General features: G+C 45.6%; 1 protein-coding gene across 5 annotated transcripts in view; it reads left to right on the top strand.

Annotated features, from left to right (window-relative positions):
* dnmt3ab (DNA (cytosine-5-)-methyltransferase 3 alpha b) overlaps window positions 1-17,562 on the top strand; it is a 41,249-nt gene extending 23,687 nt beyond the window's left edge. For all 5 annotated transcript variants that reach the window (XM_060051222.1, XM_060051221.1, XM_060051220.1 and 2 more), the window contains 17 exons: window positions 1,996-2,355; window positions 2,735-2,893; window positions 4,490-4,597; window positions 4,983-5,139; window positions 5,477-5,623; window positions 5,981-6,025; window positions 6,368-6,447; window positions 7,102-7,214; window positions 8,143-8,326; window positions 9,018-9,102; window positions 10,179-10,324; window positions 11,059-11,149; window positions 11,566-11,714; window positions 12,236-12,321; window positions 12,978-13,047; window positions 13,450-13,568; window positions 14,054-17,562. In XM_060051222.1, the coding sequence (XP_059907205.1) occupies window positions 1,996-2,355; window positions 2,735-2,893; window positions 4,490-4,597; window positions 4,983-5,139; window positions 5,477-5,623; window positions 5,981-6,025; window positions 6,368-6,447; window positions 7,102-7,214; window positions 8,143-8,326; window positions 9,018-9,102; window positions 10,179-10,324; window positions 11,059-11,149; window positions 11,566-11,714; window positions 12,236-12,321; window positions 12,978-13,047; window positions 13,450-13,568; window positions 14,054-14,195 (2,241 nt within the window). In that variant the 3' untranslated portion in view covers window positions 14,196-17,562. The remainder of the gene's footprint in view (window positions 1-1,995; window positions 2,356-2,734; window positions 2,894-4,489; window positions 4,598-4,982; window positions 5,140-5,476; window positions 5,624-5,980; window positions 6,026-6,367; window positions 6,448-7,101; window positions 7,215-8,142; window positions 8,327-9,017; window positions 9,103-10,178; window positions 10,325-11,058; window positions 11,150-11,565; window positions 11,715-12,235; window positions 12,322-12,977; window positions 13,048-13,449; window positions 13,569-14,053) is intronic.
* Window positions 17,563-18,198: the final 636 nt, after the last annotated feature.

Genomic DNA, 18,198 nt, shown 5'->3' with positions numbered 1-18,198 from the left:
CCGGCGCATGTCTCCGGCAGAGAGGCACAGCTCGCTGTCAGGATGGCCGCCATGTTGGGCGATGACAGTGACTGTAAAGCTGAGGATCGTTTCGGGCTTGAAAGGAGAACATTGAATCCCCCAGATAGACCAGTTACAAGATACATAAACTAAAGATTTATCCGTTTCCCTTACGTAAATGCTTATGTTTCTAAGAATAATTGATTTAACAGCAGAAAGAGGACTTATTCAATTTAATATTCAATTCAATAAAAAAATATTCTGAATTATTTATATTACGTATATAAAAATGTTTCTTTACGTGATAATGAATAGGCCCGGTATAGAGATGCACCTGCTGTCTTGTTTATTGATTGGTTATCGAGTGATGATGTTGATACAGAATCCTGTGAACCACGAGGTAGGGAGTCACCGATGTTGCTATCAGTTTTACTGAAAGCCTTTTAGCTACAGTTTATCACAACCTCTCCATGAATATACACATACGGGCTATGTAAACAATAAGCTCAAATGACCTAGAAGTCATAGATAGACAATCATTTTCTCCATCATTTAAGGTGCTGCAATGTATGGTTCCTTATCCATTGTTTACCTCACATCGTACCTTACATAGGGCGGTGTTGCGACCCACGACATTGAGCTTGCTGTGAGTCTGTGTAACTGGCCATTTTCTTTGTGTTCATTTTAATGGGCAATGCTGGGTAAATCCCAAATATGTGAAAGTGGATATAGCTCATCAGACATAGCTCGGTTTCGCCTAGTGTGTACAAGCCTTTCATCTTTCATCTTGTAGACCAGGGATCGGCAACTTTCATGATAAAGAGGGCCACAATTCTTCATCATCACCATCAGAGGGCCATGTGACTGTGCCCTTCAACTCGACGTAAACTGAGAGAAGCTACACATTTTTGAATTTGTTGGATATGATTTCCTGTATTCTGGTGCATTTTGGGGATGGCCACTACCTACAAAATGAAATGAATGAACCAACATACATTCATTTCATGTTTTCCATGCTCGATGATTGTTTAGTATTTTGATCAGTGCAAAGGGCTCACATACATCATCATTCAATGATGTCACAAAACTGAAAAACAGTGGCCCAACATTAAGTGCAACAACTCAATGAACTCAAACCCAACCAGCATGATATTCACTTCAGGGCAGTTGTAGCAGTTAAAGTGGAAATCTTTCATGACTGATATCGTTTCTAAGCATACTAGACAAATGGGTTTGCCTTTGATTTCTATGAAGAGATACTCTGCTTTTCTTCTTTCTTAACCAAGTTTTCTGTAACTCGATTGTTTTTTTGTTTTGTTTTTTTTATAAAATTATGTGCGGGCCTGACTGAGTGAGGATGCGGGCCGCCAGTTGCCCATCCCTGTTGTAGACCCTTACTGTGTACAAGACTTTCATCTTGAACACCAAGCAAAACCTAAATACCACAAAAAAATTAAATACTTGATTCATGATCTGAAAGCATGTGGTTTGGATTAGACTTAATGAAGAGAGTAAAATGTTAAGAGGGGGTCACTCACCCTGCGCTTCGGTGGACAAATAAATATTTGATTGCCGATAATAAAAATGTCTGCCTGTAGCATGTGAGGTAATTGAATGTGTGAGCATGTAAATTAGATAAGGCTACTGTATGTTCACTCAAGTTATAATTCATATTCATATTTCATGAGTGCCACTCGCAATGTAGGGCTAACTGGAAGATGAATGACTTGATGAAATACAGTGAGGCATGAATAGCAACCGGGATATATATTTCTAGAAATGGTCTAGGACTCAAGCTCAGGGCAAACATTCATGAACGACTGGATCAGCAGCACGTACCACTTTTCATCATACCATTTTCCAAACTTGTGTCTGACTTCCTGGTAAGCAAAACATGAGCAGCTCTTCTGCCATGCACTATTAGACTCTCTGCTTTGGCACATTGGATTCTTTCTGTGATTGGCTCACGCCTGTCTGCCGTGGTCTGTGTTTCAGGCTGAGAGGAAGACCAAACTGGTGTCGGCCATGAACGCCACCGGTGACCGCGGCGAGGCGGAGAGAGAACCCCCATGGCCGGCAGTCACGAAGCGCCCGGCGCCCTGCAAACAGCTGGCCCCACTGCCAGCGCAGGCCCCGCCCCCATCACAGACTCAGCATCACCCGCCGCCGCCGCCGCCTCCTCCGGCAGCTGCCTCACCACCACAACAAAAACATCAACAACAACCACAACAAGAGACGCAGCAGCCCACAGACCCCGCCTCCCCCACCGTGGCCACCACCCCTGAGCCGGTGACCCTGGGCGGCGAAGCCAAGACCGCCCTCTCCAAGACTGCGGACGCTGAGCCAGAGTATGAGGTGAGGGAGGTCGCCGAGGGGTCAAATAGGAGCTAGAGGGTAGTGGATTAAAGCCAGGGTCTACGGCTGAAGAGAACCAATAACGGTCCTTGGAAGGTTGCATAGCAGTCTATCTCAGGTTAAGACTTTAAGGGTCCTGTCTTATACTTATATACTAATGTCTCCAAATAAGCCAAGACACAAACAATTCTCAACAATTCACATGTTAATTCAAAGCGACTCACAGAGTACTTTTAAGTAGATACATGTCGTTAAGTAGCAGACAGGGGTCGGCAGCAGGACATTGGGGTTTGAACCTATCCCCTCCACCCCCCCCCACCCCCCCCAGACCAGGGCGACACTAACCCCCTCTGGCCCGTGGTTGTGCTCTCCTCCCCAGGACGGCCGGGGCTTTGGCATCGGGGAGCTGGTGTGGGGCAAGCTGCGGGGGTTCTCGTGGTGGCCCGGGCGCATCGTGTCCTGGTACATGACGGGCCGCAGCCGCGCCGCCGACGGCACCCGCTGGGTCATGTGGTTCGGAGACGGGAAGTTCTCTGTGGTGAGTGGCGTCCTGTCGGGTTCGAAACATGTCGTTGGATGAAACGTTTATTACCGCGACAATCACGGGATGTCTGACGCCATGCAAGTCAACCTTTTTTTTTTGAGTCAACCTTTCCACAACTGAGGTCGACAGGGCGGCGAGTGGTCGACTGGTCGTCGATGATGTCATCACATACACACACAAAAATTACGATATTGCAATATTTGTTCGGTAAACGTTGATAATCGACAAGTAAGATGTACTGAGCAAGCACCCCTCTCCCCCTCCCTCCCTCCCTCCCTCCCTCCCTCCCTCCCTCCCTCCCTCCCTCCTGGTGCTCTGGAGAGGTGGGGGTGCAGTGCGTCAACACAACACACAGATCAATGAGGAAACCAGTGGGGCTGGACGCACCAATCTTGCGGGACGCTGACCTGATTTTGTTTGGTCAGACACTTTCGTGCTCAGCCTAGTTCTGAGGTTTGCCGTGGCTAAAGCTCCTCCAATACTGTCTCTTCTGCAAGCGCCATAGTAGTAGTAGTGTCCTGGCATGGTTGACTTGTCGTAGTAACCTCGCCTGGCGATTCGTCGAATAGTTTGTGCAACCCCTAGTGTAGGGCTGTACGGTATGGACTAAAATGTATATCACGGCATGATTTAAGGCATAGACGGTAGCGGTATTATATCACGGTATGTTCATTTTATCTTTTAATTTCGATGCTTCTGAAGGGGTAATATACTGGTTAGGCAGCAAAACTGAATAGAAAAATGCTAAATCTTTTCTCAAGTTACTTCCATCTCTGAAAAACACTAATATTTGGTCGCGGACTATGCTATGCCGCGGACTATAATTTTGGCATCTCAATTTGGCCTTGTGTGTGTGTGTGGCCATGTGACGCGATCAGGGACCAGGGATCGCCATCACTTTAAAGCTCCTTTCTATCGACATTTTGAAAGGGAACCATGTCCTTACAAACAGTGATGGCATTTGTCATCTCGGTCCACATCTGGCTTTTTTTTTTTTTTCATAAGGGCTTCCTTTGGAAAATGCCTGCGGAAGCGATGTCTGAGGTGCAGAGACAGCTTCATGCTACCAGCGTTTGTCTCGTACGGCGTGGAATTAGAGTTTGTGAAGGGACTATTGTGCAAGCGCGCCAGCGTGCTTGCACAATAGCATACTGTCTGAGAAGGCAGTATCGCTGTCAAATCTGTCCCTTGGAAAAGTAACTTTGCGCCGAATTGAAAAAGGAACTACATTTCGTTACCGTATAGTTGTGCGTAACTTTACTTTTTACATGAAAAAGTAGTTGTGTTACTGCATTAACGCGTTACTTATTTTATAACGCGTTACACACAACACTGTCTATCGGTCACACCGGTCTCATGGTAACGTCAAAATCCATACCGTAGCGCAAATTCACACCGGTATACTTTCTATACCGTTTGTACCAAACACCCCTACCCTATTGTGTAGCATGGAGTTGATTGAGCCATTGTTCCATTTAAGGTATATTAAGTTGAAACTGATTTTCTGAAATACAGTAGTTTTCTGCTCTCCAATGTACCACTAATATATTCATATCTTTGTCCTCCATATCGTTCCCCGTCCCCCATCAGGTTTGTGTGGAGAAACTAATGCCCCTAAGCTCCTTCTGCAATGCCTTCCACCAGCCCACCTACAACAAGCAGCCCATGTACAAGAAGGCCATCTTTGAAGTGCTGCAGGTGAGGAACCCCGGCTGATGCCTTGCTCATTCCACTAGCTTCTCCTCTATCTTCTGCTGCTATTAGTGACTGGCAGAGACACAGCGATGAGGTAATGCAACTTGACGGGGCTTCGAAAGGATGGAGGTTGAGGGTTGATTGTGGATTTTCTAATTAGCAGATCCATTCAAGCGTTCATTAGCTGTTACACTACTATAAACTAGAATGATGTTGTTATCGTCAAAGCATCAAACAATGTGACCGTCAGGAAAAAAACGAAAAAAAACGGAACTTTGCTAAAACCATCTCAAAATGATCCGCAAACAGAGCGACCACTTTCTTTGGGGGTCGTGCCGGGAGCCTCCATGACCGTTGAGTGACCCCTCCCTTTGGCCGTCCTCCCCAGGTGGCCGGCACCCGCGCGGGGAAGGCCTTCAAGGCGTGCCCCAGCACCGACGAGACGGAGACGTCCAAGTCGGTGGACCTGCAGAACAAACAGATGGTGGAGTGGGCCATGACGGGCTTCCTCCCCAGCGGGCCCAAGGGCCTGGAGCCCCCCGAAGGTAGCGGCCGCGGGAGGCCTCGTCCACGTTTGTCTAGGGTTAAATGTTTCTCAGAGAGAAACAAAAGGGCGGCTTGTACTCCGTCAGGCGTCATTGGCAGTTGCTCCTTTCTTTGCTTTTTCCTACATCATTTTAAAATATGATATATTAACGTTAATACTACGTGGTATAATATTATTCCTATATTCTGTATTGCATATATTGTATGAATATATGCTCCTTTATGATAAAAACGTGAACCATTGAATACACAGTTTCATGTTACAGCATCCAATTCTAATGACTCCCTCCTTCTTCCCCCTTGTAACTCACCTCCTGGTTCGCTGTTGCACTACAGAGGAGCGGAGCCCTTATAAGGAGGTGTACCCCGACGTGTGGGCGGAGCCAGAGGCTGCAGCGTACACGCCCCCTCCGGCCAAAAGGCCTCGCAAGAGCACAGCAGAGAAGCCCAAGATCAAGGAGATCATGGATGAACGGACCAGAGGTAAGGGGCCCGTTGTGCCATCAGCAGTAGTGAGACCCCCTGAGTATGTCCCCGGGGGCCGGCCAAGGCGTATATCAGTGTGAGTGGTAGCAGAGTGGGACCCCAGTCCATTAGTGAGTTCAGCTTTTAACTGGAACACCACTCAGCCATTATCAATTATGATGCATAATGTTGATTATAAATCACGTTTTTGTTGGAGTATGAAAGTGCACTTGTGCGGTTGTAATTTTTCTTTGAATACATTTAGAGATGACGTTTGAATCCGACATATATTTTATGCTTATTATAAGTTGCGTGTGATTATCGCGCCCCTAATCGTTCCCTGACTTCCTCTCTCCTCCTCTGAATGTCTTTCAGAGCGCCTTATTTCCGAAGTGAGAGAGAAGACTCGCAGCATCGAGGGTAAGTGATGGAGTGTCCTCCGTGTGACCGGCGCGGTTCAACAAACACCACGACGCTTGGATTACATTCAACCTTGGAGGTTCAGACGCAAAGCGAACGATATCCCCTACTCTGATACTACGCTGACACACACACTCACTGCTGACTCAGAGACTTGAAGAAAACAAACAGTTTATTCCTCCAGTGACGTTGATGCCAGCACATGTCGTTCAGAGGATAATTCCTTTGACCATGTGTGCTATTTGTCAATCTTTGCAAAGTTAGCCTGGCGACACCTTCTCCGCAAACACGTTGGTTTCACACGTATACTGATTTATTTATCCTCTCTTTATGCATGTTCAGAGATCTGCATCTCCTGTGGAAGTCTCAACATTTCCATCCAGCATCCTCTGTTCGCTGGGGGAATGTGCCAGGGTTGTAAGGTAAGCTTCATCAGAATGCTTAACATTTTGAGCTTTTATATCCAGCTTTTACACTACCGTTCAAAAGTTTGGGTTCACCCCGACAATTTCACGTTCTCATGAAACGCTGTGCTGACATTATTGCACAAGGGTTTTCTAATTATCATTTAGCCTTTTAACACGATCAGCTTAACAATGTACCATTAGAACACAGGAGAGATTGTTGCTTAAAATGGGCCTCTGTACACCTCAGCCGTTTACAGCTGAGGTGTACACGTGGTAAAAATGTATTTACCACGTGAACACTGTCTAGTCTGTATTCTGATTCATTTAATGTTATCTTCAAATTTTCTTTAAAAAATAAAGACATTTCTAAGTGACCCCAAACTTTGACACACTAACAACTAGCCTATCTATCTGCCCTGCTATATGAGATGTATGACTATTAGAAGCTAAGATGCGTATAAGATAAGATGAGTGAGTAGACGAATACACTATATTTATTTCCTTTCCAAAAGAGATGTCATGTTATTGAAAGGTGTGTGTGTGTGTGTGTGTGTGTGTGTGTGTGTGTGTGTGTGTGTGTGTGTGTGTGTGTGTGTGTGGTGTGTGGTGTGTGTGTGTGTGTGTGTGTGTGTGTGTGTGTGTGTGTGTGTGTGTGTGTGTGTGTGTCAGAACTGTTTCCTGGAGTGTGCGTACCAGTATGACGACGATGGCTACCAGTCCTACTGCACCATCTGCTGTGGCGGCCGGGAGGTCCTCATGTGTGGAAACAACAACTGCTGCCGGTCAGCCTCTGTCTACCTGTCTACTCCTCGCCTGACCCTGTCTGTCTGCCTCTCTGTCTGTCTGTCTGTCTGCCTCTCAGTCTGTCTGCCTCTGTCTGTCTGTCTGTCGTTCTGTCTGTCTGTCTGTCTGTCTGTCTGTCTGCCTCTGTCTGTCTGTCTCTCTGTCTGTCTGTCTGTCTGTCTGCCTCTCAGTCCGTCTGTCTGTCTGTCTGCCTCTCTGTCTGTCTGCCTCTCTGTCTGTCTGCCTCTCTGTCTGTCTGCCTCTCTGTCTGTCTGCCTCTCTGTCTGTCTGTCTGTCTGCCTCTCAGTCTGTCTGTCTGTCTGTCTGTATGTCTGTCTGTCTGTCTGTCTGTCTGTCTGTCTGTCTGTCTGCCTCTGTCTGTCTGTCTGTCTGTCTGTCTGTCTGTCTGTCTGTCTGTCTGTCTGTCTGCCCCTCTCTGCCCCTCTCTGCCTCTCTCTGTCTGTCTGTCTGCCTGCCTCTGTCGGTCTCTGTCTGTCTGTCTGCCTGCCTCTGTCGGTCTCTGTCTGTCTGTCTGTCTGCCTGCCTCTGTATGTCTCTGTCTGTCTGTCTGTCTGTCTGTCTGTCTGTCTGTCTGTCTGTCTGTCTGTCTGTCTGTCTGTCTGCCCCTCTCTGCCTCTCTCTGTCTGTCTGTCTGCCTGCCTCTGTCGGTCTCTGTCTGTCTGTCTGCCTGCCTCTGTCGGTCTCTGTCTGTCTGTCTGTCTGCCTGCCTCTGTATGTCTCTGTCTGTCTGTCTGTCTGTCTGTCTGTCTGTCTGTCTGTCTGTCTGTCTGTCTGTCTGTCTGCCCCTCTCTGCCTCTCTCTGTCTGTCTGTCTGCCTGCCTCTGTCGGTCTCTGTCTGTCTGTCTGTCTGCCAGCCTCTGTCTGTCTTTGGAGGGCTGACCAGCGGTGTGCCCCCCTCCCCCCCAGGTGTTTCTGTGTGGAGTGTGTGGACCTGCTGGTGGGCCCCGGGGCCGCCGCCGCTGCCATCCAGGAGGACCCGTGGAGCTGCTACACCTGCAGCCAGACCAGCGACCTGGGCCTGCTGCAGCGCCGCGCCGACTGGCCCTGCCGCCTGCAGCACTTCTTCGCCAACAACCACGACCAGGACTTTGTGAGTGTGGAGGTCGTGTCCCTGTCGCCACGGCGACCTCTAAAGAGGGGCTGGGGGGGCGTCGCCGGGAGGCCGGTCGTTGTGTCGGCACAGAGAGAAGCTACGTCGGAATCTAAAGGTTTTGTGGCTCACTGGGGGTTGCCATAGAGACAAGTGTATCGCAGTTAAACTATTTATTACTTCCCTTTTTGAAGAGCTAGTTCTTATGTTATAGGGGTCTCAGAGGGTCAGAGTTAGTTGTGTGTGTGGTTCCCAGTGTAGTGGGTGGCAGGATACCGTGGACTTTTGCAAATCATTGGATTTTGATTTTTGTATATAATTGGATTTTGTTTATTTAGTAAATTGTATTATGACCCTGTAATAACCTTTGTCGTTTATTTATCTTTATAAATATTTATGTTTTGGTTTTTTCATATTTTTATCTTTATCTCTCTTATCTAAGCCCCTAAAAGAGTGTTGCTGGTAACCTATGAGTTTCCGTGCCCAGTCTGATCCTCGTGGCTCTGTTCATCTGACCACACTCTCATGGCATCAGTCTCATGCGCTTGACTCATGGGGTCCGTCCAAAAACATCCACAGCGTGATGCTCCTTTGAGGAGGTTCTTCGATGAAAGCGTCGGCTAAACTACCAATGACACTAGACCCCTCTATCGGCCCCTGGGTCTTAACCTGATGTTGTTTTCTGGACCAGGAGCCTCCAAAGCTGTACGCCCCGGTCATGGTGGAGAAGAGACAGCCCATACGTGTTCTCTCCCTGTTCGACGGCATCGCAACGGGTTAGAACTGCTCCGAACACACACACACACACACACACACACAAACTCCCACACACACTCCTCTGCCAACACAACTCTCACCAGAATGTCCCCCTCTCACTCATGAAAGAAATGCCGCGTTTGAGTATTGAGTTACGAGGCCACTGTCCCAGTCCTCCAGAAACACATCATGACATGTCTATTATGAGGAGCGGGTTGAGGGCTAGTCTATTCAAAGACAATGCTTTCACAAACACACACACACACACACACACACACACACACACACACACACACACACACACACACACACACACACACACACACACACACACACACACACACACACACACACACACACACACACACACACACAGGAGGGCCACCCTATAAAGGAGTGTTTTGATGTGGTTATAAGACCGAAGGGGCTTCCCTGTATCTGTTGACCAATGAGCTGCAAGGAGGAGATCAAAGGGGACCAATCAGTGTGTTGATTGGAGCGTAACTGGCCCTTTAAGGGGAATCCTACTTGTCATTTGATCTTAGAAGATAATGTCAAAGTCGCTCCGAGTCAATGCCTGCTGTCCTATGGCTATGGTACGATGGCATGGTAAGATAATTAAGGGATAATTTACAGCAGCATCTGGCTCCTGCATCACCCTGTCAGCCAGGTTTATTTCTCAATATGACCGTCTGGCTGAACATTATACTGCTTATTCCACATCTACATACTAAAGAAATCCATACTTAGACACAAATTATAACACAAAGTGTGTATGTGTGTGTTTGTGTGTGTGCGTGTGTGTATGTGCGTGCGTCCGTCCGTGTGCGTGCGTGTGTGTGCGCGTGTGTGTGTGTGCGTGTGTGCGTGGGTGTGTATGTGCATGTGTGTGTGTGTGTGCGTGTGTGTGAATGTGTGTGCGTGTGCGTGTATGTGCATGTGTGTGTGTGCGTGTGCGTGTGTGTGTGTGTGTTTGTGTGTGCGTGCGTGCGTGCGTGCGTGCGTGCGTGCGTGCGTGCGTGCGTGCGTGCGTGCGTGCGTGTGTGTGTGTGTGTGTGTGTGTGCGTGTGTGTGCGTGCGTGTGTGTGCGGTGAAGGCCTGCTGGTGCTCAGAGAGCTGGGCATCGAGGTGGAGCGCTACGTGGCGTCGGAGGTGTGCGAGGACTCCATCACGGTGGGCATCGTGCGGCACCAGGGGCGCATCATGTACGTGGGCGACGTCCGGAACGTCACGCGCAGACACGTGAGGCGCCGCCATCTTGTTTGTCGCTCTCTGAAGGGTTTGCTTGTGTGGGACCGCACGTCAGAACTGAACCGGGGTCCCTGTGGCGCCTACTTTGCACGTGGTCTTAATTAACATTTACATTAACATTAAGGGCACTTAGCAGAGGCTTTCATCCAAAGCCACTTACAATAAGTGCATTTGTCAGAAGAAGGTGAAACAATATATGGCTGGCTGGCTATATGGCTACAATAAGGATGTTTATAGAACCAAGTGCAAAGGAAAAACAATCTCTAGGTTAACCCATTCCCCGTATACAACAAAGATAACTAGTACCACAGACAATAAGTGCGTACATTAAGTGCTAGGGCAACATACAACATACAACAGTAATGATGGAGAATGCCATCATGGCAGAGATCTGAGTCCAAAGCCTTTTAGACCCCTGGCAGTGTGGCTGTTGGGAGAGTGAAACCAGAAGCTTCTAGACCTGCTGTGATCACTCCAGGCTCCTTCTGTCCAGCTCACACTTTTATGTTGAGACAAATGTAACGGACAATTCCTAGAAGTTTTGTGCGTGTGTGCGTGCGGTTGGGGTTGCATTGGGTGTCCCTTTATCGGCCATACCAGGGATTCAGCACACGCCGGTGGAGGTCGGGCCGGGTGTGAGGGTGGCTCTTAGAACCACTTCTGTCTTCATCTTGGTCTATGGTATTCCTCTCTTCCTCTTCTTACCTGTGGATTCTCTTTGGTAGATCCTGGAGTGGGGCCCCTTCGACCTGGTCATCGGTGGGAGTCCCTGCAACGATCTCTCCATCGTCAACCCTGCTAGGAAAGGCCTCTTTGGTATGTCACCTTCTTCAAATATTTTTTTGATTATTATTCATAGTAAGTAAGTAAACTGAGTAAATAGTTTATTCATTTGGACATTTGGTTGCCAGAACAGCATAGGGAGAGACAAAAAGAGAAGGAAATAACTAAATTAATATAACTACATAAATAAAGATGTTGATTAAATAAATCAAATATATGTGGGTTTAGAGGGGCAAAGTGTAGTAGTAGGTATGTGTAGTAATGAAACTACGACTATTAATTAGGTGCTGCTGTTTGTCTGCTTGTTTGATTGATCAAAAAGTTTGTCGATATTTACGTCGGAATATACGCTCGTATCGCTCAGTCACAGCGAAAGTTGGTTATTCGGCAGCTTTCCTGTTTATTGCTGTTCTGAAACCGGTGTTGTAATGACGCCCTCTGTCCTCCAGAGGGCACCGGCCGCCTGTTCTTTGAGTTCTATCGGCTGCTCCACGAGGCCCGGCCAAAGGAAGGGGACAATCGACCTTTCTTCTGGCTGTTTGAGAACGTGGTTGCCATGGGCGTCAGCGACAAGAGGGACATTTCCCGCTTTCTGGAGGTCAGTTCCTTTTATTTACAGTGCATCTCCCTCTTCCGTCCCCCTTGTCCGGGACGCCCACTGGGTTGACATCATTGCCAGTGGCCGGTGTATTTTTAGATCACAAGCGCCCTCTTGTGGTTGCTCAGTGACCTGGAACCCTGACCCCGTTAAGATGACTTAAAGCTCATGTAATGGTTGGAGATGCTTTGTGGTTGGTGTAGTTCATTGTTACGCTTATAGGTTGTTTTGAATTTGTTCGTCAATGCCATGCTATGCTCTGCTAGGCTACAGAATGATGCTGTACTCTGCCATCCTATACTACCATGTATCGTCAACCATGCAAACCAAGTATTCTAAGCTTAAGTAAATAACCCCCCCCCCTGATTTTTTGATGCTGATTTAAATAAACTATGCTAAACGACACTATGTCATACTTTGCTGTACATATATACTTAATTTAGATAATGGAGATTCTGCATGCCGTGTTATGCCGTACTACACTATCACCGTACTGATTTTTAATCCTGTCCTCCTGTCAGTGCAACCCGGTGATGATCGACGCCAAGGACGTGTCGGCGGCCCACCGCGCCCGCTACTTCTGGGGCAACCTGCCTGGCATGAACAGGTGGGTGGGAGAATGGGGAGGGCTGACCAGCGGTGACGAGACGACCACCACCCAGGGGCCTCATGAACAGAACCCGGCGGTGCCCTGTGGTGGGCTGTGTAGTCTTGTTCGGTGTCCATGGGAACCCTACTGACGGTGGGGGCATTAACAGCCCTGCTTCAGTCGGTCTGATTATAGTTTGATCCGGGGCTGGGGGGCTTCACTGAACGTTCTGAAGGTTTTTTAAGGTTAGTTGTAGATTGAAATTGGTCTCAGATTCCAAGAGTTTTTAGAACGGGTCCCAAAGGCGTTTTTTCTTTGTTTTTGGTCGTTTAATTCTTAGTGGGGGGTCGGCTTAGCTCAGGAGGTAGAGCAGTTGTCTTGTGACTGAAAGGTTGCTAGTTTGATCCCCAGCTCCTCCTAGCTGTGTCCCTGAGCAAGACACTTGACCCTAACTGCTCCTGACGAGCTGGCTGTCGCCTTGCATGGTGGACTCTGCCGTCGGTGTGTCAAAGTGTGTATTAACCGATGTAAGTCGCTTTGGATAAAAGCGTCTGCTAAATGCCCTCATTGTAATTGTAATTGTAATGGTTATTCACTCTCTTAACCCATTGTTGTATCCTCGTCTCTCCTGGTTCTCTCTCTCTCTGGTTCTCTATGGTTCTCCACCTGCCCAGGCCTCTGTCAGCCATGTGCAATGACAAGCTGGAGCTGCAGGACTGCTTGGAACATGGTCGGACAGCCAAGGTACGCACAGAACCCCCACTGTGGCCTTCTCACCACTTCACACCCATTTTTTGTCCAAACATAATCTGCTCATTTGAATGGTCACTACATCTGTCAGTCACAGCAGGACATAACTAAACATTTAAATCTATTGTAGAAACCCTGAGAAGGATGGTTCCAGGGATGTTTAGGAGTGCAATGGTCTCTGAATGGGCATATTATAATGGCACAAACATAGGTTTTATAAGATGACGTGATTGGAAAATGAGTCATGTCATCTATGATCTATGACGAAATTAGGCTAGACATGACACATTCCCCAACCCTACCCACAAAGAATGCAATACCATCCTAAACAAGTATTCAGCTAATCAGTACATGATAACTTTAATGTCAATGCCCTGCTATCTTGGTCTTCGGTAGTTTGGCAAAGTGAGGACCATCACCACCAGGTCCAACTCCATCAAGCAGGGCAAGGACCAGCACTTCCCCGTGTACATGAACGAGAAGGAGGACATCCTGTGGTGCACGGAGATGGAAAGGTGAGGCTGCTCCACATCCAACTCCCTGGGAACGCTTTACCATAAGGCTACTTTACTGAACCCTTGATGAGCATTGGTGAATGCAGTGAGAAGCATTCACAGTTTGCAGTTAATTAACAGATAATTAATAGTGTGTCTCTCATTTACTCATGGTGAACTCATGTTCACCAAGTTTATGGTTAGTTAGTTATTATTTCATACATTTCCAATAAGCAATATGAGTACATACAACTGAAAGGATGCATACAATTATGTTTGTCACTTGTATCCCATACATATATTTGAGAAAAATAACTCTTGAAATTGAAATGTGACAAGAAAAGACATAAAGTATATAATGCTTCCCAGACCTTCTAGTCTCCAGCGTAGACTAGAGGGACCAAACATAAAAAAATTAAAAAAATTAAAAAACATTTATTGTCCTAATTGTCTGCTTCTGCCATCTTTCTGTGCTCCACCACCACCACCATCCAAATCACCCCCAGGATCTTCGGTTTCCCAGTGCACTACACCGACGTGTCCAACATGAGTCGCCTGGCCAGGCAGAGGCTTCTGGGTAGGTCGTGGAGCGTGCCCGTGATACGCCACCTCTTCGCCCCGCTCAAAGATTACTTTGCCTGCGTCTGAGGGAACCCGTTCTCAGGAGTTCCATATCTGCTCTGAACCGGCTAGGACACACAACTCAACTGTATTTTACGTCTAGAAACATGAGCCTCGATATTTACGTCGGAATATACGCTCGTATCGTTCAGTCACAGCGAAGCGCCGGTGTAGAAAACGAAATGTTTTACACGTGTTTGTTATTTTGGTTTTGTTGCGTTTTATTGGAAAAAATAAGTAATTGTTATTCTTATTTAATTTCTCAGTGTCCTTTTACCTTTTTTCTAGCAGTGTTATCCGGTATTTGTTTTGTTTTTGTTTTTGGTTGAAATTTGATTTATTTGTGCAAGCTATACTTACAAGACTATGCTTTATTCTCGAGACACTCTGCGAATCAATCCAAGAGCTATCTAGGGGATTTATTTTTACGAAAAGAGAGAGACTCTTCGTGAGATGGAAGACTGACGACCAGGAGCTCCCCCCCCCCCCCCCCCCCCCGTTCTCGGGGACGTCTTCTAGCCTGGGTACGGGCTCGACCCCCCAGGAACGTAGCCTAGCTGCCCTGAATGCCGGCCTCCACATGGGGGAGAGGTGGTGGGGAAGGGTCCCGGGGGTCCTCCTGGGGGTCTCTTGAGAATGTGGAAAAACACCAGTTGACAATATACCTCTTTGTTTTTACGGTTTATATACACACACACACACACAGACGAAGGTAATTTAAGGTACTACTGTAAAAAATGGTAACCGATACCATGGTGCTTCAAACTAATGACAAGACATCATGGCTCATGTGGCAGTACGGTTCAATGCAACAAACACACAGAACAATAACTTTGCTGACTTTAGTAATGTACTGTTAGCATACTGTTAGCAGCTAACAGGCTAACTCCTCAGCGCTAACAGCTCCTCGGTGCTCTATGGTGACCTCTCACCGGTGCTCAAACCATTCAAGCTCTGCTGACCTCTGACCCTTGCAGGCCCCACTGCCTGTGTCTCTTGTCTGCACAAAACAGGGAGTGAAGCTACACTGCCACATGGGAAATGATGTTTTACTACTGTCAAAATAACCTTAAGAGCAACGTCTGCGGTGAACTACTTTTTTTCTAGTCTCATCCTGGCATTATTACTGTACAACTGTGGGTCGGAGGGGAGAGGCGAGGCCAGGGTCAACCAGACCCCCCTCTTCTTCGTCCACCTTCCTCTTCAAACTGAAAAAAAAATAGTCAGGTGCATATCCTCAATTTTATGGTGCCGCTTTGCAGTTCTTCTACCTTTTTTATAGCGATTTTGTGCTGTTTTACCAACATTATAAGGCACTTTTATATGTATACTTTTTTTCTCTGATATTTTACACACACACACACACACACACACACAAACTATTGGTTGTTGTGAATTGTTTTTTGGTAGAATGTGAACTGATATATCCTCATGTAACGCTTTTATTCTTTTGTATATGGTAGGGCTGTGCCAATACAAGTGAACGAATGGACATATGTGAAACCCATGTATTGGACTAAATATATAGTAGACACAGATTCAAAATGGTTAACATTCACCCCTTTACCAAGACATCCCTAGTCGGCCATATTGTATTCTGTTCTGTACCAGTGACATACTATGTTTCTTCTTCAGATTTGAAGGACGTCTTTATTTCTATCATGATTGTTGAATTTACAGACAGAGTATGTATTTTGTATGATATTAGTCCCTTATGAAAGACACACACACTTCTGCCCTGCTATACTGATTACGGTCCCAAACATTAGTATGCACATGACCTACTGATTTGGATTACCGTTTTTAAGTCTAAATTCTCTTGATTGTACCCCCAAAGCTAAATATGGAGGATTTAGGAGGGAAGTTTGTCAGAACTTTAAACTGGCACAGTAGTTGACAAATGTCAAGAAATCAAAGAACAGACGTAGTCATGGAAATAACTCATCGGTTATTGCTTGTTTATGTCATATTTTAAAAAAATCTAAATCTAATTTTTATAAAATGTAGTTTCATAATGTAATTAAGTTCTTAAGTGACCTTATTACCATTCTTTTACCCCATACACACACATTATTATGAAGCCTTGTGCGCTTTGTTATTTTAAATCGATGTTTCTCCCCCGACCTATATAACTCGGATCCATCAAGTTTGTACAGATTGTACATAGTTTTCCTGTTGCTGTTTGAATTTTTTTGTTATTACATATGAGATGTACAAATAAATTGTCTTCTAATATATATTATCAAATTACACAAAATCCTAGATAAAAATTTAAAATCAATGACCAATTTGATTCAAAACATGCTTTGAGCACTAGATATAAGAGAGACTCCAAGTCTACAGGTTAGTTCCATTGAGTGTGTGCCCTTGTGCAAGTGTGTGTGTGTGTGTGTGTGTGTGTGTGTGTGTGTGTGTGTGTGTGTGTGTGTGTGTGTGTGTGTGTGTGTGTGTGTGTGTGTGTGTGTGTGGATGCGTGTGTTGAGAGAATCCAGACAAATAAAAAATCTGTTGATCCTATTTTGACTTAAGTACAGCTTCATGGCCAACGGTTAACTTCACTGCACAGCCCTACACGGTTTATTTTCTTCATATGGAAAACAAACAAACACCAAACGATTATAGGGACTGTATGTGCTTTCTTATGGTGCTAAACATTTTATCTACTCAAGAAAAAGGTATATTTGAACGGTTAGATGAATAAACTTGTCATGACATTGACAGTTTTAAGTTCCCTGTAGTAATGGAATAAAGCCCTGTATCTCCCCCCTCCAACATATAAATCTATATCTATATATTAACAAAGACATTTTAACTTTGTACTTGAAAAAAACAACGAGTGACAACGGAAAGGTTTGCGATACTGTTTTAGATTAGGGATTGCTGTAGTTGGTGCGTATCTGTGGGAACATCATGTACTGGGTAACAAGACAAAAAAAAATCCATAATAACTTACTGTAACATAATGTATTCTTAAAACGCATCGCTTTTAAACTTACATTCCATGCCGTAATATCTTCCATTACTGTTTTTTTTATATATTTATAATTGATTCTTATTAGTTTTTTCAGTTGTTGTTATGTTTCCTAATCAACCACATTACTTTACACTGTTGAAGGCAGATTCATTCAATATTCAGTGATAGGCCGACTGTTGACACCTGCTCCGACTTATGTTCTGTGTCATGTTTTTGTTAATTTCATTTTTTGCTTATTTTATTTTAATCTGGGCCGATTATGCTTTCCTCAAGACCAGTTGGTACAGCAGATGTAGCAGTCTCTCTCCCACCTCTACCCCATACCTGTATTGTGTCCAGAGAGAACGTAGACGCTCCTTAATGTACTTGTGCTGGAAAACACTTGAATAAATGTATTGGTTTCTTTTTTTGGTGCAACAATGGGGACTTTTTCTGTTTATTTTTTTTCGTTATTCCATTGGATTAGTTGTCTTTCAATCACGGCCAAGATGGTCGGTGAACGTTGGTGCTCTGTGTGGTTTAAAATGTAGGTCTACATTTCATTTTTTGTCATAATTAGGGTTATTCATATGCAAACATAGGCCTATGAAAAGGCTCATGCACATGGGAAAGGTAGGCCTATTCGATTCATGTGGCTCGACGGAAGAACAATTTCCAATTTTTTAAAACTAAACCTCAAACGATTTTACGGGCATTTTAATTTATTCTCAACTGTTAATAATAAACATTCAACATATAACTTCACTAGTATAATGGTATCGATATAGCATAATCATTCCAATAAAGGTATCAGTTGATATTTCGATCGATTGCATGGATTATAAACACTTGCTTATTAGAGCAATACCAACCTGTGACCTATGAGAGGACTACTTGTTAGGGTTAGGGTTAGGCTGTCTTCACAAAGCCAAGTGGGCCTCCTCTCCTGGTCCAACAATGGGTGTTGTCCTCAACCTCTTTCATCATAGAGAACACAGTCACTCTCCAAATCTCTCCACATCCCATAACCAAGCTACTTAAATTGAACATCAAATGGATAATACATTCAAACCTAAA

The sequence above is a fragment of the Gadus macrocephalus genome, chromosome 5 (assembly GCF_031168955.1).
Source record: "Gadus macrocephalus chromosome 5, ASM3116895v1".
NCBI lineage: Eukaryota > Metazoa > Chordata > Actinopteri > Gadiformes > Gadidae > Gadus > Gadus macrocephalus.
This window is presented reverse-complemented; position numbering and strand designations above follow the sequence as displayed.